At 41.6% G+C, this 21,562-nt stretch overlaps 1 protein-coding gene across 1 annotated transcript; it reads left to right on the plus strand.

The window, feature by feature from the left end:
* The first annotated feature begins 525 nt into the window (after window positions 1-525).
* kcnc4 (potassium voltage-gated channel, Shaw-related subfamily, member 4) lies at window positions 526-20,290 on the plus strand. The gene is made up of 4 exons (XM_071903234.2): window positions 526-1,393; window positions 13,514-14,450; window positions 14,881-15,075; window positions 18,577-20,290. The coding sequence occupies exons 1-4, from the start codon at window positions 779-781 to the stop codon at window positions 18,642-18,644; spliced, it is 1,815 nt and encodes a 604-aa protein (XP_071759335.1). The 5' UTR covers window positions 526-778; the 3' UTR covers window positions 18,645-20,290.
* Window positions 20,291-21,562: the final 1,272 nt, after the last annotated feature.

Raw genomic sequence — 21,562 nt, forward strand, 5'->3', positions numbered from 1 at the left:
ACCGGGCTGTGTCGGTGAGGGAGGATACTTGTGGAGGAGCAACAGATCCTCGGGTGGAAAACAACCCCACATCTTGCATGCAAGCCGAGCTTTTGACAGCACGAATTGATGGAATATTTCAATGCATGATTAATTGCGCGACTGGATCATTCTTGGGTTTCCTCATCTTGCATGGAGAAAATAAAAGTTGCCAGGGTTAGTTTTTTTTCCGCGTGGATTTTGACATTGCAAAATTTGGATAAGATTTGTCAAAAAGGTGAGGAGTAATCATTTTCCTCTACCAAGCTCAATGGTTCAGTCTATAGGCCTGTAGGTACAATACTAACCTGTGTAATTAGCCTATATTTTGTATTGGCAACCCTGTTTTCATGAGAGCGAACTAATTTACTAAGGTCGCTGTAAGTGCAACATCTGGAGCCATCAATTTGAATCACGTGTTTTTTAAAAAAAAAAAAAAAAATACTCTTCTTACATCTAATAATCTAAGTAATCTATCAGAAGAAAACACCTTACAACACCTACAGCAAGGCTTTACCTCCGTTTTGTTGCACACCGCCGCGCCGCTGGACCTGTCTGAGTTCTGTTGTAACAGGTGGTTTTTATTCCTGGGCTTCTCACTCTGGCTCTGTCTGGACTATTATTTGGATAAATGAGCCGCACAGTCTACTATAAGGACTGGGGTCTGAATTTAGGGCGTACTCTGCATTTATTTTGTGTTACTGCTCGAGCGGACAGCAGTTTATAACCCAGGGAATAACCAGAAGCTCTCTCCAGCTAAATGATAAGCTCGGTGTGTGTTTCGTCTTATCGAGGGCGCAAGTCGGGCAACAAACCCCCGTCGAAATCATGTCTGAAGGAGGAGATGGCCAGGGGGGAAGACTCGGACAAAATTGTCATCAATGTCGGTGGCACGCGACACGAAACCTACAAGAGCACCCTTAGGACCTTGCCAGGCACCCGCCTGGCATGGTTGGCCGACCCGGAGACACAGGTCAGCTCGGACCCGGACTCTGCCCCGGCAAGTACAAACGAGTTCTTCTTCGACAGGCACCCCGGTATTTTCGCGTATGTGTTGAACTACTACCGGACCGGTAAGCTCCACTGCCCCGCCGATGTGTGCGGTCCGCTTTTTGAGGAGGAGTTGGCGTTTTGGGGAATAGACGAGACCGACGTGGAGCCGTGCTGCTGGATGACCTACCGGCAGCACCGGGACGCAGAGGAGGCCCTCGACATCTTTGAACCACCGGACCCGGACGACACCGACGACGACAAAGAGATACCAAGGCGGTTCGGCATCGAGGACTGTCCCGACAGGTCGAGGGGCTGCTGCAAAGTTGGGCAGCCGAAGATATGGGCCCTATTTGAGGACCCGTACTCTTCCAGGGCTGCGAGGGTGAGTTCACTAGGTGTTTGTTCTCTCACTGTTTAATTATAGCCTTCTGTGAATGGACAATGTAAAAAACCATAAAGCCTTCAGGTGATTTCCATTTAAAAAAGGCGCGCGTGCTGCCCAAATCAACAGGTGTCCCTGCATGAACCAGCCCATCAGGCAGAGGTAGGTAGGCACAACTTTTGAGTCAGCGCGTGATAATGTTGGGTTGGATGTGAACTATCGGCTTTGTGCTTCAACCTTTATAGTCAAGGTTTTCACTTATTCTGTCCCATTAAGACTACATTTAACATTCAACTGTCCTGTGATATTGAGCTTCAAAAATATGTATATCTTTTTAAATATTTAATGTTAAAAAAAAAATAGGGCACACAAGCCTAAAGTAACATTCAAAGGTGGATAACTCAATTTTGATTAAAAAAACAAAAAACAAGTCAGGCAGAACCTTGTAATTCCAAGCTCTTTATGCTGTAGCCCAATTTACATATCTCACACTGCACTAGGCAGAAGAGTCAGGAACTCCTTTGTTGGTGTGAAAGTGTGACCTGAAGTCACACCTTGAATATGCACTGTAAAATCTGTTGCAAAAGTTGTTCCTTTAATCGGTGTAATTGGGGAAGTTATCTTTTCTGAGAAAAGTCACTTTTCATGCGTTGCACTTTCATTTCTGCAGTTTTTGACCCTGGAAATTCTATATCCATAAGCTAATTGTGACTTTCTTGTCATATTATAGACATTATGTGAAAAATTAAACACAGTTGCAGCATTGGATCTGTTGGACTTTGAAAAGAGTCTGGCAGCCTATAGACTTTGACAAGTTGAGTAGAAGGTGCATGCTGTGCTTTGTATAGTAAAGTGTTTTTTCGGACACTATCTGCCCTCTGACAACTGTCCTCATCCTCACACCCGTTGTGTAGTAGTGTTAGTGCTCCTACACACATACATTTGGAGTTGAACTTGAACATTCTCCAATATCACTTTAACTTGGACTTTAGAAGCTACAGTTCAACTGGAAAATCTTACAAACACCAGTCTAACTCACAAAATTATGAACATTTTTAATATCTTGTTTGGTGTAAGGGTTAATAATGCAAGCTCACAGATGACAGCTGAGACTTCTTACTGGATCATCGTCACTGGTGACTGAAACAATGGGGGAATTGAATACAAAATGATACTATAACTATACATCCACTTTTCCAAGTGGTGCCACCAGAAAATACGTGAGCGTGTAATTGTATGGTCTTCACTGTGTAAAAGCAGTCTTTCAGTCAAGATTAGATTAGACTTGTTACTCTATACACTTGTGTAGTTGTTAATAGTGTATCAAAACACTGGAAATAGAGAAAACTATCCATCTCCACTCTCCACTTCACACCTATTTTGATTGTGTTTGATAGCGTTTCATGACAGAAATAACTTCCCACACATCTGCTTCAAGGTTTGCACTTGAAGATCCTCCAACAGCAACTGAAAGGCTTCAGTGCTATACATTGATCTGGATAATGGGCATCTTAATACACTTCTTTAGGCAGTGCATTGATGGACCCTACAATAGATGAGTGGAACACAATAAACCAATCATCTGTCTACTACACCATTAATTTGTACTGTTCTTATTCAAGGTCAAATGAGCAACCAATCTTTAATTGCAGTATGGCAGTGAAACACTGTTGCCCCATTTCTGGTGGATTGAAGACTTTTTGTTACACTCAGTTTGTTGACTCACCTTTTATACAAGGACTGAGAGTATGTGACAGGTAAACATTAGTTTTACATGTATTTGAGGTTGTAAAACATGTTTTAGATGTGTAATGTCTGTAAATACTGGAGTATATGTGACTATACCCAAAAATGTAGGTGGTCATATAAGTTGTTTATTATATTTTGAAGAAAAAGTTCCTGTTTGATACAGTGTGTTTGGTTCATAAATAATTGTAGCTGTGATGTAAATTAAAATCAATTAACTAGCATTGCTTCCGAGGGGGATATCAAACAGCTGTAGCATTTGAAAGTATTTTGTAGCTAATAGCTGTGCAACAAAAGCAGCAGAGTACTTAGTGAGGTAAATGTGAAAGCAGGTATCAAGTGACATTACAGCAGTAGTTGTCAGGCAAATGGCAGTGCAAGGTTGCATTGTTATCAAGAGCTTTCAGGAGTCAGAAAGAAGACCACATTTAATCCAGAAGAGAGTGAGGCTGATGCTCACTCTGTATTTCTGTTTGCCTGTTAATGGAGTTGTATGGTCTATTCAGACACTCACACAGTGTTGCAGAAGTATAATGTCCTTATTGCATGCCAGTCATACTACAAATAGTGTTTATTTTAGCTTTTAGTCCAGGTGGCATTTGCAGGCTGTGACCGAAGAACAGCCGACATCACTGAGTCACACAGCTGCCATGATGGCGCTGACGGCGTCTAAAGATGACCTGCCCCGTTAATCACTTCTGTCTCTCACCACGGAATATTTGTAAATCATGTGAAATAATTATGATTTATGCTTTGTGAACTTCTATGGCAGACAGAAGTGCAGATGTGAGGCATTCCGGAAGTGAACGTTAAGAAAGGGAAAAGACGGATCCATTATGAACCATCTATAAGGCTCATTGTCTGTTTCCTCTCCGTCTGATTCATGCATGCATGTTGGCTCTATGTGCATTCTGAACGGATGCAGAGTGCATTTTGAGGGACTCACATTACCTTTATGGCCTTTTTATTTTCAGAGAGCCTCTGAGCCCATCCCAGGTAATGTGATTCTTAAGAGCCGGGGGGGGGGGGGGGGTTAATCTGTCCATCATTTACACCACATCCTCTTCAATATGAACCAAGGCTAGAAGTAGAGTAAAAGTCAGCACATGAAGCCTCTATACTGCAGGCAGGAGGCAGACAGAATTATGTAACCCCACTAAATATAATAGGAACCTAAACAGGTATATCAAAGAGTACAATAGCCATAACATAGGTACTAGTAGTGTCTTGTTACTGTACAACTTTAATCAAATATGCTATACAGTCAGTGGAAGGACTATGGAAATGCTTAACATGTAAGAAAAATATACAGCTAAAATAAGTACCTAACAGTCTGTAATTATTTATAACACCTGTATAGGGAATAGAGATGTTCATGACACCGATACTAGGCATTGTATTTTAGCTTTGTAGCATGTGACAATCACAGACCATAGTTAGTATTAACACTCAGCTCAGATCAGATACATTTCTACAGTCTTCCCTCATGCACTATTTCATTAATTCCAAGCTCTTGCTGTAATTAATCACTGCTCTGGTTAATGGGCTGCAACTTGTTCTTAGTGGTGAGCAATTACAACTCCCAAGCCCGGAGAAAAGCTCCCAAGCAGAGCGAGAAATCAATTTACCATCGGTATTAGAAAAAATGTTTGAGGTTTGGTCATTTCAGAACATCACCTGTGGCATCAGGGAATAGTATCAGTGTAGCCAGTTGTTAAATTCCACTGGTTAAAGCTTTTCCAACAAATACATCATGGAGAAATGATCTAATCAAGACTTTATTTATCTGTGTGTTTGGAATAAGGACTGAAGTAACATTCAAGAAGCCGAGTAACAATGATTTAAAGTAGGAAATACTGTCTACTGTCTTTTAATCAATGGCTTTGCTCATTGGTGATGATACAATTTATTCACACACTTTACCTTGTGTCTCAGTGTGAAACCCAGATGAGAAATAATAAGAAGGGACTGTTTGAGTACAACAACCCCCTCCCCATCCCCAAGGCAGCAGCCCGGCTTTCACAGGGCCGCCACCTCTCTCTACTACTCTGTGAATGGAATACAGGGTTTGATTTTTCACACATCATCAAAGCAACACATCCTCATTAGGGAGGCTTTTATCACATTGAATTCTCGGTAAAAGGGGTTTGTAATCCTGTGTGATTATGTTTGTTGTTTATTCTGCTTTGGTCTAAGCTGTTCGCTGAAAATAAATTGGCTCTCTTGCTGCAACATCCGTGGATGCGTCAGCGCAAGGATGAATAAAGTCTGCGACTCTGTGCAGACAGTTCTGACAGTCAAATGTGAAATTACCCAGCAGAAGCCACCTCGCACAAACTGAAGGTGAGGCAGCGCTGTTAGTCTCTGCTTTGGATCTGCGTCATTTGCCTTTATAGATACAAGGGGGTTTTCTGTGTATCCAAATCAAAAATCAATAAATTCATCTTACTGACAATATAATCTTAGTTCCACACTAAACAAGTAGCACTTATCTGTGACCTGGCTTGTTGGTCTTTGAGCTGCAGCTTACTGGCTTTCTTCAGTCTGATTTTCCCTTTTTAAAACAATCTGATCTGGAGTATTTGGAGGACAAATTGGCTGACAATAGAGAATTCGATGTAAAACATTATACTGAGCTAACAACTCAGCACTATTCACAAGTGGGAGACCTACTTGGTGAAGCAGATTGAATAATGTTATATAGAGTGTTTTTTGGAAGTTATATTTTTATTGACATATATAGTTTTTTATCAGGAAAACTTCATCAGGATTGTGGGAGCTATATTTAAATGCAGAGGGAATGTCAAAGAAATAAAACTCTATATTCTCATCTTAAAACTTCCTAAATTTGGGCAAATTGTTGCAAATTAAAGGTGCAATAAGAAGATTTTTACTGGCCCAAAGCGCAAAATGATCATAATACATCTGGGGTTTTGATAAAGTTGTTGATCAGTACCAATGACTCAACGATTACTTCACCAGAAGTTGAGATTTCTGGCTTTCAAAACTCACTTTCCAGCCCACATTCTCTGTTGTGGAACAAAATCTCCCTGCCTAAAACGCACCCAATCTCTCTCCAACCACCCCCTCAAACCCCCTCAAACCCCATCACCCCCCCCCACCCACCTACTATTATTTGTAAATATTCAACAGTGGAGGACGGTGGTGCGAGCGAAGCGCGCGCAAGTATTGTTATTACAGTATTTTGCATCATGATACTTTACCTCTTCACTAGACCTTTTTGATGGATCTCTGCTCTAATTAATTAGTTAGCTTACTTGTCTCTATTGTGAAAATATGAGTATATTGTTTGCGTCAATTAGAGGCCACTGTAAGCTGAGCCAGAGAAACTGTCGATGCTGCTATTCCTTGGTCGCCAATAGAGGTCAATAAAAGTCATAGATACTTAATGCCCCTTTAACAGAAATTCAAAGAGACAGGAGTCAGGCTGTGTCTGAGATCTACAATGACAATACAGTTCATCCCTATGATGTTTTTCTTCCACAGTCAGGCTCCACTTTTTTGCTGTAGCCATGTTTCTGGTCCCATTATCTACAGAAGTGGAGTAGGTAGAAGTTCACACTTATCAATTCCTATCCCCTTTTTTGTGTGTGATAATGACAGACATTAGATGTAAGAAGCTGATGTAAGAAGATGTAAGAAGCTGACAGGCTGAGTAGTGGACATAACTCTCCTCCGCCCTCAGGTCTACGTCTTTGGCCACTTTGACGTGAGTTCTAAAAAAAAAAAGAACTCGTCAGCGGCTGCTCTTATCGCTCCCGCAGCTGCTGGCTGGTTCGGTGCCACGGTGTTATGTATAGAGTGGCGTGTCTCTGTGTTAGTAACAGAGTGTGATGCTGAACAGCTGGAGGTGATGGCTGTGATGGGACTCCCCAGCTGCTGCTGCCTGCTGCCCAGCCTGCTGCCTGTCTAGGGTCGAGCCACGCTGCCTCCCGCTCCGGCTGTCCCAGCTGGGCCCCGGCCTCCCGTCCCCTCCGGGCTGCTCACTCTGACTCCTCATAACCTTGGACTGTTGTCGTTTTGACATCGGTGTCTGACATCTCATATCCTCAGAGGTTTCACATAGGGCTGGGTGATATGGTTGAAATCAATATCACGATAATCGTACGGATTCTTTTCAATATCGATATATATCAGGATATGGCTCATGTATGCAAATTCCCATCTTAAATAATCAAATTAATGTACATCCCATTGAACCAAATAGTAATGTTAGGTGTAGGGATGGGCCGATATATCGAAATTCAATTTATCGCAATACAAAAATGTGACAATACGTATTGGGGGGAAGAAAAAAATAATCGTGATATCATGACGATATTATTCCACTGGAAGACGATAAACGATAATATTGAATTATCGCCCAGCCCTAGTTTCATTCTAATCTAGTAGATAGTGCTCTAACCATTTTATATCTTCGTCTATATCATCATTCATATACAGTATTACTTGTTTTAGTAGGGACATTTATTTGAAGATTTTATATTTTTATAAAAAAAAATAGAAATACATATACTCAAAGGTTTCACTACTCTAGCAGTGCTCCAACACTTTTATATCATCGCATATCATCATTCATATACTTTATTTACTTTATATATATTTTCTTATATTTTATATTTTAATAACTAAGTAGATGTTCAATTGCATCCAGTTATTGAATAATCCATAGGTCTTATAACTTGCTTGATTCTTGCTTGTGTAATAGTAATGGGCCTTGCAGACCAACACAGAAATGCTCTGGCAGTCGTTCCAACACTGACAGTGTTTAAAGTTTCTGATACTTAACTGTAAACGTAATATCGTGGTAGCCCCTGGTGTTACGCCATAAATATACACACACATTTAAATGCTGCTAGGTTGACTGGCAAAGGCAAAGACATTTATATACAGACATGGCGGCTCCTGAAGTTTCACACACAGATGGATAAATACAAACAGCCAGATAGACAAACAGATAAACAAATACACCGCTACACACCCAAAGACAGACTCACAGCAAGAGAACCGTCAGACAAACATGTACATAGCTGCCTACAGACATACACACACACACACACAGGTGCGGTGTCAGGCAGTGTCATGTTATTGTTAGACTTTAGGGCTGATCCTTTTATGAGCAGAGCGAGGTGTCCTCATGTGTTCCCAGACCTCCAGCACCTTCGCTGCACATGGTGCCCTTGGACAAGACGGCGTGCAGATATACAGCTCTGTTTAGTTCTGGGATAAACCGTTTGGCATTCGAATAAACCAAGCGCTGTTGGGGCATGTTGGGCTCATCACACACATCAGAACAGCAGAGCCTGAGCCTGATTCGCCATTTTATTTGGTCAGCTGTCACACCACAGTTCAGTACAGAAGCCTTGGTGATATCTTTATGTTGAAACCAAGAGAAGTGTGATTCAGAGGAGTTATCTATTCACCCACCAAAATGAAACTAACACGATTTGAAATCATGTTAATTGTACATATCACAATTGATGTAGTGTCACAAATATCTAAAACCATACATTTTGGTAGTTATGATCAGGATGTTGTCATCTCACCCAAGGCCACTGCATGCACAGACCTGGGATACATGGCTGCTAGGGCTGCAACTAATGATTATTTTCATTATCGATGAATCTATCGATTATTTTATTGATTAACTGATTAATCATTTAGTCTATGAAATTTCAAAAATAATGACAAATGGCCATTACAAGTTACCAGAGCCCAAATAGCTTACTTAGTCTGACCAGCAGCCAAAAACCCCCAAAGTATTCACTTTATAATGATATTAAATGGAGAAAAGCATCAAATCTTAACATTTGTGAAGCTGTAACCAGCAAATATTTGATATTTTTACTTGATAAATGATTAAAATGATTAATCGGTTATCAAAATTATAATCGATTCATTTTTTGTCGATTGACTAATCAGTTAATAGACTAATTGTTTCAGCATTAATGGCGGCTGCCAAATCATCTAAAAATCTAATAATCCATCAATATGAAATATAGTTTATGCAGGAGACTTCTTGATAGTAGTAGCAGCTTTTGTTCACAAGCAGTGCAAGACACAAACAGGGCAAACACACAAACCAAACAGTAAGTAACCTGCTCGTCTCCCATTTACCTGATGGCTGTTACATCAGTTCTATATATGCACAACCATCCCTGTCTATACTAAGCAGACAGTTCAGACACAACTTCATTATGATCATTCCTCAGTTTCATCGCAGTGGGTTAACCCTAAGCCTAACAAATGTCAGGGGATGACATTGGGATGTCAAAACCCAAACAAATTTTAACCTGTCTGTAGACATTGTGGGAAGTTTAAACCTGTTACTGAATCAGCTCCTGTGTTGAATCAGTACTTTGTGAATTGGGTGATCTGTATTATCTGGATACTCTGAAATTGTGACTTGGTTCTCCTATTGCACAGTACATTTAGTAATTCCAGATTACATCCCACAGTTGAACCAGCTGTCTTTATGATCTTTCCCAGTTCGTTGTCATCCTCTTTTCTAACCCTAACCCTTTCTTGCAAATGAGGGCACAACTAAGAACACTAACAACATAAAACAAAATTGTCACAGACTTGAAAAGACCTCTGTTTCTTAAGGAAATGGAGCCTAGATTGTGCTTTCTTATAAAGCTGTAATGAGTTCTCCCTTCAATTCAGCTTATTGTCCAGAGTAATACCTAAATACTTAACTAACATCATCATTTCCCACTGTACGACACCTGGATTCAGGGCTTCAGCCTTTTTCCGTAAGTTAAGCACTATCTCTTTTGTTTTCTTTAAATTGAGGATACAATTTCTGCATATAGCTCAATTCCTGATTGTGTTTTAAGTCATTTGTATACAAGGTAAACAAGAAAGGTGAGAAGACTGTCCCTTGGGGAGCCACTGTGCCAGTGGAGATCAGATCTAAAGTGACGTTCATGAAATTCTATTACTTTGAGTCTGTAGGACAGCAAAGTAAATGTTCTATTAGACAAATGCTTATTATTTATAGCTCTTTCTGTGACCAACATTGGATTTCGTCTCTAGATTAAATGTTTTATCATGTTGTGACCTTTGTGTCTAACCTTATCCAGTATTTAGGTCACAGTTTACACTGATGGTGCAAATTCATCTGCTTAAATAGCGCTACAATAAATTATTCAGTGATTTATTGTGAGTCTATTCATCTGTACCGGTGTCGCTTCCCAACACAAAACTCAAGTGGAACATGCTCCCAGTCATCATTACCATGACAAAATATTACATTGATACATTTTCAGGGTCTGTGGTTATTGCTATTATAAACAATTTCATGCCACAGTGAATTGCATAATTAGTTAGATGTGATGATGCATACAACGCCAACAAAGGTATCACCTTTTTTTTAATTTTATCTCAGAACTGAACTACGGCACATACTGTGATGAGCGGTGCAACATACTGTGTAGTTATGTTAATGACAAGCTATTCTGTCTAGTATTGAGCTTCTGTTCTCTGGAGACGTTTTGCCTTCTATGGCTTATTGACCTTAAGCTACAGTAAGAGATTACATTATGCAAAAGCAGCCCAAAAGACTCATTTAATACTAACGTTTATATGTTACTGCCTGTCTCCCATTTACCTGATGGCTGTTACATCAGTTCTACTCAGCATTCATGAGGTTATTGAAGTCATGAGATGGCAGTGCTTGCTTTTTCTAAGTGCTTAATGCTCGTTTGAACAAGTCCACCACCAGTTCAACTTGTACCACAAGCTCCTTCTTTAACAGCTCTTCTCTAGATACTTCTAGACACTTATGCTCCACCATTCAGGCCATGTTGTGAAAAAAGAGCAGGCTATTATTCAGACTTATGCAACAAGTCAAGAGCCCACAGCGGGATCTACAAATCCACAAAGGATAGAGCGCTCTGAAAAGCTGGGGCCATTTTTGATTGATTGACTTTGGAAATTTTTGCGATGACGAGCTGCAATAGAGGCTGAACTGACTGCCTTTGTCTGGCACTGATAGACAGATGCCGTCGCCACATTGGCCTCTCAAAATACTCTTGTTTGTCAGGACCGCCTTAATTATCTGGCACTGGCTGCATATCTGGCTCTTTTGTCTGGATAGCTCTCGAGTAGGAAATTATGGATGAGAGCGACACAATGAAAACATATTTTGTATCTGTGTGCGTGTGTTAGAGAGATACTGCGAGCGCCTGTTCTCATATACATTAGAACCTCATTAATTGGAGGGAATGAAGGCTGCTCAGATTCGTTCAGTGTTACTGAAGTACATTGAAATTCCAGTGTAAAGCTCACATTAAAAACAAGGAACGTGATGAGAACTCATTCCAGAGCAACCCGTATAGTCTAATTTGCTTGAAATGCTTGCAGTTTTAATGTCTCAATAACTTAAAATTACAATTGCCAAGTGTTTTCTTCTCTGTGCTAATAAATTTGTATGTCTCAGGATCAGATAAATGAAGTTCTTTGGTATATGCACATGCATGTTTGTTGAATGAATGAAACGGAAAGAGAGGAGGAAAGAGAGGTTATTGACTGGCTGTTGCATTTCCTGCCTGCGCTCCGCTAGTGAAAGATAAGATCTTGATCCTGTTGATGCATATAGGAAAAGCATAGTAAAATGCCTTGTACATGGTCACAATCCTCAGCTTCAGGCACTGAAACATGCTAAATTAGTTACTCATCCACCCATGTGCTATAATTTCAACTTTACCATTTGGCTTGTGGCGATTTGCCTAATACCTTTGCTCCTTAACCATACTCAATCACACACTGCAACTGTTCACATAAGGGTGCAATTATTCACAGTGACTAGCCTTGGTAATGTTCAGGGTAACTGTGTCTATGCAACAGGGGGAACTCTGTGGTCCTCCTGGGGCAGAGTTAAGGCTTCTAGGCTTTCCCTCTTGTCCCGTGGCTGGGTGCTGGTCTCCACCGGCTCCTGGGGGACGGCACGGCACTGCGGGCGGTGGAGCTCCCTGGAGGTCTGGAGGGGCCCCGCATGGAGCTGAGAGGGCTGTTATGGTTGAATGTTGCAGATAGGTTTTATCTGGTCGCACGATAGGTATTTGAATAGACAGATATAAGATACTATACTAATATGTACTACAGTATCTCAAGAGTTTTTGTTGTTTTGAACATGCAAACAGAGCCCGTCCCTAGATCCACTCAATAAATCTAGTATATTGTCCAGTTCTTATTTTATAGTCTTAAAGAGAATATGTTTGTCCCACAATGAGTGAATGTCCCCATTAGTAAAGCTGGACATCACATGCTTTATTTGTTTTTCTAACCATAGACCCAAACACTATAGAGCTGATTGATTTGTGGGAGGCCTGACAGAAGAAAATGGTTGATAAGTGCATGCATGGCACAGGTACATATTTATCCAGCTGGGAGATGAGTAAGGTTGGAGAGGCATTACAATTTGTCCAGCCTATAGTAAACAATAAAGACAGATCAGGTATTAGTTGGCACACAATGTTAACACAAACAGACGTGGCCATTGTGCTGGATCAGGTGAATGCCTGCCACATCTTTCAGTTTTAAGAGGCAGACACCTGCCAGGGATTGTTAAAGTGATTTAACTCACTCACCATATTGATTGGATATGGATTTTTAAGCTAGCTAATTTGGATTTTTTTTTTTGTCAAAGAGGGAATACTGAAAGCTGTAACACTGAAAAAATAATATTGTCAGATTTTTTTTTTCCATAATTAATTGCAAGAACAACACAGTTCCATGGTTCGGTTTTGTCTACCTTGATAAGCCAGCGCACACCTGGTGCCATGTGAGCCCCCCCTGCTGTCTGTGAGTGGCAGGACCCATGATGGTTGAACTTAATGGATTCGCATTTTCTCTCAGCATGATTCAGTCTGTGTGCATAGCAGTAATTGATTTGAAATGGGGCTTTTTTTCTCTGGGAGCGTCGTCCTGGCTTTCTTGTGGACAAATTGGTTTCTTCAGATGAAAACAATAGCTTCAGTCACTAATCTTGAAACAAGAACAGTAGTGTCCAATCATACAATTCTTGATTCCCTGACAGGTAATAACATGTTGTAAGGAGGCAAAATGAAGCAATGATAAGCATATTATATTGGTATCCACTTGGGCTGCGCGATTATGGCAAAAATGATAAAACAAAATGATAATAAAAAATGATTATTGTGAATATTGTGAGCACGATTATAAATCACAGATCCTGATTATTTGTCTCAGTCTCAGGAAACCAAATTATTTTATTGCACTTTTATTGCACCTGACATATATTTTCACTTCTTCACTTCACAATTAATTGTGCAGCCTAGTATCTACTGTTTGCCTTTCTGAATGAGCTGTTTTGTCTGTCTCCTCCAGGGAGTAGCATTTGCCTCTCTCTTTTTCATCCTGGTGTCCATCACCACCTTCTGCCTGGAGACCCATGAAGCCTTCAATGACGTGCAGAACCGGACAGAGTTGGTGGTGGAGGGCAACGTCACGAAGCAAGTGGAGAAGTGGGAGATCGTGACCAAGCCTATCCTCACCCTGGTGGAGGGCGTCTGTGTGATCTGGTTCACCTTTGAATTCCTGGTGCGTATCGTCTGCTGCCCAGACAAGGTGGTCTTCATCAAGAACATGCTCAACATCATTGACTTTGTGGCCATTCTGCCATTCTACCTGGAAATGGGCCTGAGTGGTCTGTCGTCCAAAGCTGCCAGCGACGTGCTGGGCTTCCTCCGTGTGGTGCGGTTCGTTCGGATCCTCCGGATCTTCAAGCTGACACGTCACTTTGTAGGCCTGCGGGTGCTGGGCCACACGCTGAGGGCCAGCGTCAACGAATTCCTCCTGCTCATCATCTTCTTGGCACTGGGTGTGCTCATCTTCGCCACCATGATATACTACGCCGAGCGCATCGGAGCCAGCCCCGACGACCCCACGGGCTCCAACCACACGCACTTCAAGAACATCCCCATCAGCTTCTGGTGGGCGGTGGTCACCATGACGACGCTGGGCTACGGAGACATGTACCCGCAGACGTGGCTGGGCATGATGGTGGGGGCGCTGTGTGCGCTGGCCGGGGTGCTGACCATAGCCATGCCCGTACCCGTCATCGTCAATAACTTTGGGATGTACTACTCCCTGGCCATGGCCAAACAGAAGCTGCCGAAGAAGAAGAAGAAGCACAACCCGAACCCGGACGCACCGACTGACTCGGCCTCGTTTGGGAAGTCGGACACTAACTCTCACAGAGACAGCACTCAGAGCGACACATGCCCGCTGGCTGCAGAGGAGAGTATCGGCAGGAACCGCTCAGGTCAGACCACCCATCCATTATTAAGCGAATGTTTTTGATTGGATTTGTTCATATTTCATGTGCAAAGATGTGGATTGATTTTCTTGTTTAACCCCTTCATTTAACCAGTGGATTCATCTTTTAAAACCTGAATGACAAATATTTGAGTGTTGTTAATGTCCCAAATGGTAACACAAACAACCACTGTATTTCTCATCTTATAGTTCCTGAGGCTTTTCAGCGTTTGCCTGACAGATGAACCTCGCTTAGTCATAAAGACAGTAACACACCAGGATCCAATTACTCCTTATAAGATCTCAGTCAAATTGGATTTCATCACAGGAAAATACTGTTTTTATGCAATATGCCTCAGCCTTTGTCTGGGCCCTCGGGGGAGGCTCAGTAAAAGCTTTGGCATTTACGTTGCTGTGTGTTTTTGTCATCCTGTCAGACTCCAAACAGAACGGGGATGCAAACGTGGCCCTTTCAGAGGAGGAGGGCTGCAGCCTGACCCAGCCGCTGTCCCCCAGCGAGAAGTGGTCCCTGCGCTGCTCCCGAGCACGAGACAAGACTAAGAAAGACGCCACCTGCTTCCTGCTAACCTCTGGGGACTTCTCCTGTCCCGGAGAGCCCACCGTCCGCACTGGTGGGTTACACACACGTCAATGCACATGAATAGAGTCCCACATTTTTTTTTTTTTGTTGTTTTGGAAAATTCATGTTTTGTTCCGCAAGTAAAAAAAACGTGAAGGAGTGCTTCTTGGGTGTTTCGTATTACTTCCACTGGTGCTCTTTGGGAAGGGATCAGATTATTCAAGAAGAGTGTGTCAGTCAAGAGATGATTGGCTGATTTAAATCATCTAGCCAATACGTTATTGACTGGTGGCTGACATGTGACTTAATTAAGCCACATCCTATACATACATGTCTGTTTGTTGAGGGTGACACCCTGATGAAGGCTTTGGTAGCGTGAGAAGCATTTTAATGTCTTAGCCCTAATGAAATAAAGGCTGTTTAACTCTACAACCCACATGAGTGCCTTGGACTTCATATATTTTTTCAGATTTTGCTCCCTTTTCAGCCATCAGAAGGTAAAAGAATGGTCTTGTAAAAGCTTCATGTTATAATATGCATATTTAGCTCTATCTATAATATATATAAAAGAAAATGCTGCATGGCAGTTGCAGTACTAGTGGAAGATAGCTGCAGGATAGGAACTTTATTGATGCCTACCGCTGTAAGCTTCTATAGATTTAACACACCGGGCCATACTGTACCAAGGCTGCAGTGTGTTGCTAAAAAGGTGGGAGAAAAACTTCAAAGTATACCCACTTCCATTCCTAAACCTTTATCAGCTTTCTTGCAAACCCCAACTGACTAAGGGCAGTTTTTAGTCATTATTCATCTGACAGATCAAAGGAAAATCAATTGAAGAGCTTTGTAGTACTAATTGCATCATCTATCTGTCTGTGTGCTCTCAGGGACTTAGCCTTTGTTGAATAATGCAGTGTCTTCATAGAGTACTCGCAGGTTGTGTGGTAACACAGGGCACTAAACAAAGTATTGCGTCTAAATATGTATATAAAATAAGAAAAAGCACTATTCATCACTAGTACATTAGCGTTTGACATGTTGATACAAAGTTATTGTATAATTAGAGTATTACTAAGCAAATCAATCATCTTGTGAGATCTTACCAGACGCTCTGACAGAACTATAAACACATTCTGTCTCACTCCTTGTCTCTCTACTAACTTAAGCTACACAATTATAAAGATTTTACAGAGATTTTTTATCTCAATGAGACTCCACTCCTGGTTAAATAAAGGTTAAATAAAATAAAATAAAATAAAGTGCGACACCAATATTCTGAAATTCAGACTATATTAAGAGCTAGATCTGAAACAGGCAACGTGGGTGCAGTGAATGAGAAGGTGACGCTCCTCCTAATTCTTTTCATCAGCATCCGCTGTCAGCCTGCCATCTCTCTCTGCCTGAATGGCCCGCCGGATCTCACATTTGAGCTTCCCAAACTACCCAAAGCCCCTTGTGAGAAGAGGCTCTATATTTGGCAGTCATGGATTCATTCCTCACATCCTGAGCAAACATCCCACCCCTTAAACATCCTGACTCTCATCTACAAAAGGCCCAACGAGAATGAAGGTGTTTACCTACAAAAAAGCACTTTCCCAAGATGCATTTTTCTAGCAAAGCTCATTAGTACATCACTGTCAAGGAAAAAGCAACAGATAAATGGGGCACTTAGCTTGGCCCCAATGAGAGTATCCCCCCTTTTTTCCGACAACCCATTAAAAGGAAATTATATTTCAACGTGTTGCCTGAAAGCCTTGTCAATCCCTGAAGGTGTTGAGTGTTGTAGATTGGTGTAGCTTAATGGCACGTTGTCATGTGCTGATAACAGTCACACAGCCTCAGTTAAGCCTGTCAGAGAGGTGAGAAGAAGGGATGTGTGCGGACACGTTGTGATGTGTAGTAAGGGTCGGAGCTGAGGACACAGATAATTCCCCCTGCCAGTCCGAAAGGTCTGCAGGGGCTGAAATAAACCGTGAATACAACATGCAAAGTCCGTCACTGGGTAGGGACACACACGTTGCTAAGCCTGTCTTGATGCGGTTACTTCTAATAATATGTTAAATGATATGGTCAGCTTATGGAAGTGCCAAGCTAGCCCTCCTCTGATCGCCGAGACAAAAACGCTGGGAAGCTGAGCAAAGCCAGAACGCCTCAAAACGAATCTTTGAGAGCGAGAGGAGGAGGGGGGGTAATTCAATCCTGAGCCCTGTGTCTGGTGAGTATGTGGATAATGACATCCCAGTCTATTACAGGGGAATATCACACATACACAACACATTTTAGTGCACATTACCTGCATGATGGGTGAGGTGGATCTGCATTGTTTCCTAACAATATTAAAGCATTTAATTATATCAGAATTCAGTGCAAAATCAGAAATCCTTGCTTGGGTGTAATATGGAGGAGGCTTGCCGTCGCAATTAGAGCCATTTTGAATTGGTTAGCTGGAAATAGATTATGGCGCGCTGGCTCTGCTGTTCAGTGTTATGCCCATAGGGGATGGTGCTAGGTTAATTCCAGGATTACAGGATGTAGGGTATGGATAATATGTCAAGAGAGCAATATGGCAGGAAACAGGGAAAAGGACAGATGGATGCAGCAGGTCTGAAAATGCTTAGATGGTTATCAGTGCCAGGAAATGGTTGCCTGCCCTCTGGTAGGAGCAAAATACTGGTGGATTTGGTTGTGACAAGGAGTCTGTGACAGCGTCTGCGCTCCCTGTCACCATTTATACGCCGAAGCAAGCGCTCTCCTGTTTGAAAAGCACATTGTCTCATGATGTGACAACTGCCTGCTCATTTCCTTACGATGAGTGCATAATGGTGTGGCAAACCATTCAAGTGCTGCTAAGAGGATGCAGCAGGCCGATACACAGAGAGGCAGAGAAAGGCTTATGAGTTGGGATGGGCTTCCGTATTCCCAAGTGACTCCTCCAGATGATTGCCACTAATAGGTTTCCATTAACAGCATGGTTGGTCAAGGATAAAGGCTCCTGCTGGCCTCTGCAGGGTTCTTCCAATACCTGCGGACCTTTCACAGTTTAAGACACGGCCGGGGTCAGCGTTTATTCAGCACAGATCTTGCATATATTTATTCAGCACAGATCTTACAGAAATATATATAAACATTACCAGTTAAGTTTGGAAACACCACATTTTTCTTTATTTTTACTATTTTCCACATTTTAGAATAATAGTAAAGACGTCAAAACTATGAAATAACACAAATGGAATTATGCAGTGACCAAAAAGGTGTTAAATCAAAACGATCTTATATTTTAGATTCTTTAAAGTAGCCGCCATTTGGAAAGAAATTCATACATAGGCATCAACTTCACTATTTATATTTGTCTAAGAAGCAAATTTCAAGCATTTCAGCATAAGCCTTTAGATCAAAATGGCTTTAAGAGAATGAAAAACATAGTGCATTCAATCAGGTGTGTCCAAACCTTTGACTCCAGTTCCATTTTCCAGCTCCTTAATGCCCATATCAGAAGATGTTGTTTGATGTGGTTTTGAGTGATCGTATTTCCACCCTCTGTGTTTCCCAACAGAGAGCTGTAAAGACATCCTCGCTGCCACGGGAAACTACGCTCAGCCGGAGGTCACCACTCTAACCTGATGCTGATTGGCTGCGATAAGGAGAAAGGGCACGAACTCACGGTGAAACAAGGACACGTGTTGGGTTGAGCTTCGGCTCTGTTCCCCTTCCTTCCCCCAGAGAACGAACTGCAGACCGGATTCTTTTTATTCAGGACAAAGAATCTCATTCACACATCCAAAACCCTGTGGTAGAAAATCAGATGCATAGTACACATATGTGCACTCATCTATATGTTACGACGCTTTTTGCATGTATTGCATGATCTAGCATTGTATGATGTACCTTGAAAATGACTAACATTAATGCTTATCATTTAGCAGACATATCTTAGCTTGTCTGGATCTGAAGTGACTCTGTTTTAATCACCCGGCAATATTTTTGACTATGAGATATTGCTACCATGCATTTGTGAGCGAGGTTTTTTAATGTGTGAAAAAAAAGCGTTTAGGTATGGTTAGTTTGAGTTTTTTTGGAACTCAAAAAACCGCTAACTTTGATGTCACTTTAACTCCTGTCTTTTATCCATCAATGTCGTAACTGTTGAGTAAAAAAACACCCAAAACGTGTGAATATGGGATTGTACAGCAAAAAATGTTACTGTGAACTAGAATTAGATGAAAACTTGAAATTGTTGTTCCAAGCTGTCTCTCAACAAAACGGATCCAGAGTACTTTGTTGAGGAACCGGTCTCTGCCTTCTGTCGTGCCACTGCTATTTAACACAGACCACAGGGACAACATGCAGATATTTGTCAAGACACAGTGTGTTATGAATGCTGCTCAGGCAACACACTGTCTGTAAATCCTTGTACAAAAGAGAGAGAAAAAAAAAATCAATGGAACGGTATTGTCTGTCTATTACATTAGCTGTATACAATTGATGCATCATTACTGGTTGAGTCGGGACCAAATGTAGGCTCTATTAGATTACATGGTAGATTTTCATTACCATCGTTAGTGAAAGCATAGTAAAAATACACACGACATCAGTTCCAGTTGTGCCTATTGTTAAGTAATGGAGCTTAAATTTGTGCAGTAATGTAATTAGATTTGTTCCTTAACACTTCTAGTTGTGTCAGATCTGTAGAAACGCTTTTACATGTTTCCAAGGAGGGAACAGGAGGAGTGTGGTTTCTTTCACTGGTGACTTAATATATTCCTCATGGTCGACCATAGTTGCCTTATGTTTAATAAACAAATGGAAAGTTTATTTCATCTTAATTAGACTCCAGTCCCATTTTTATGCTGACACAGAAGTCTGTAATTATGTAAAAGCACAGTTGTATGTAGCACAGTACGATATACTGGATCATTCCTAAACCATTTTCTCTTATGTATATGACATGCATATGCATCATGAAGCTCTGTTAAAGTAACCAATAATGAAAGATTACTATAAAGATTATTATTTTGATAATTCAGATTTATTCACCTTTTTAGCCTCGTTTCCCATTCCCCCTGTTGTATATACTTGACAGAGGAGAAGCACACAGTACATCAGTTTGGGATTTCCTCGTTATGGGTTGTGTAGGTGACTGTCTTGGATTAAAACCCAGTCAAACTGTCAGATGTTGTGCGTCCGATGCAAAGCAGTGGATATCTTGTATCATGTAGGCATGTGTTTCTATGCAGAAATACAAATAAAATCCATTTCCCCCCCTGTGTTTAAGATACAAGCGTGCGACTGTCTTCTGTGTGCGTTCCCGTTCTGTTTTGACGCAGAATATTTCCAATCACAGTTTACGCTATGGAATCCACATTGTTCCATTAACTGCACAGTTTGTGACCATAGCGGTGCTGTTTTGTTAACTACCTCTATTTATAGTGACACCCAACTGTGGTCTGGTTGATCTTTTGCTTGCTCAAAGTGGTGTAATGGAAGTCACAGCCATGCCTCCTGCTCCCCTGTGCCTGCATGATTATGTACTGAAGGTGTAGATGGCATACAGAACACATCTCCATGGAGATTTGGGATGACAGGCAACGCTAATTACTGTTCGCCTGCCTCCGTCTCCCCCTCCCTCTGTCTTTCGCACGCAATGCATGCAGAAACACTCTCTCTCACACACTCACACACTTGAGTCAAGCACACACGCACCCGCGCAGACAGACACTCACACTCACACACACGCACTCACACTCACTCACACCTCAGCTCAGGGCAAGATCATCATTACTGTTGTTGCCCATGAGGAACATTTTGATGTTCAGAGCTGAAGTGTGCACTGCACTGTGGTGACAGGGGAGGAGGACAAGATGACATCGGTGAGTCACAAACATCAAGGCTGCATGAATATGAAAGCAGACACCTTGTTTTCATATGAGAACAGACACACGCTCTCTTACCAGGCTAAATGTGGGCTGAGAGGTTGACTGGACTGATAGGAGCAGATGCACTTGTTCTGTCACTGTCGCTCAAATGGGTGTTCTCACATATTTTGCTCTGTTTATATTAACAATTCATTAAATTAAGAAAATTGGTTAAGAAAATTGAAGAATAATAGCTATCTTATCATTCGATCATTGCCACCTTGACCATTTAAGGCCGCAAATTGGCAAGTTGTTGGAGTTGAGTGCATGCATCACCTCTATACCATCTATATGCAAAGTGATGACATGGGTCAAATTGAAACCCTTTTTAGTATGTTGAACATTTGTGTGATAGGTGGGTTTTGTAGCTTGAGGGCTCTTTCATTAGCAAAACTTTAGGATTTCATTTACCATTTTCCACAGTATTAAAATCAGATGCACTGGTGGGCTGTGTTTTGATTTTGGGGGCCATTTTAGCATTTTAAATGGAGAACCAGCCTTCAACATGTGTATAAGTGATATGCTGCATTCAAATCTTTGGTACGATGGACTGGTGCTCTGTCTAGGGTGTTTCCCTGCCTTCCACCCAATGCATGCTGGGATAGACTCCAGCCCCATGTGACCCTG

This window comes from Centroberyx gerrardi, chromosome 14 (genome assembly GCF_048128805.1).
Source record: "Centroberyx gerrardi isolate f3 chromosome 14, fCenGer3.hap1.cur.20231027, whole genome shotgun sequence".
NCBI classification, from domain to species: Eukaryota; Metazoa; Chordata; class Actinopteri; order Beryciformes; family Berycidae; genus Centroberyx; species Centroberyx gerrardi.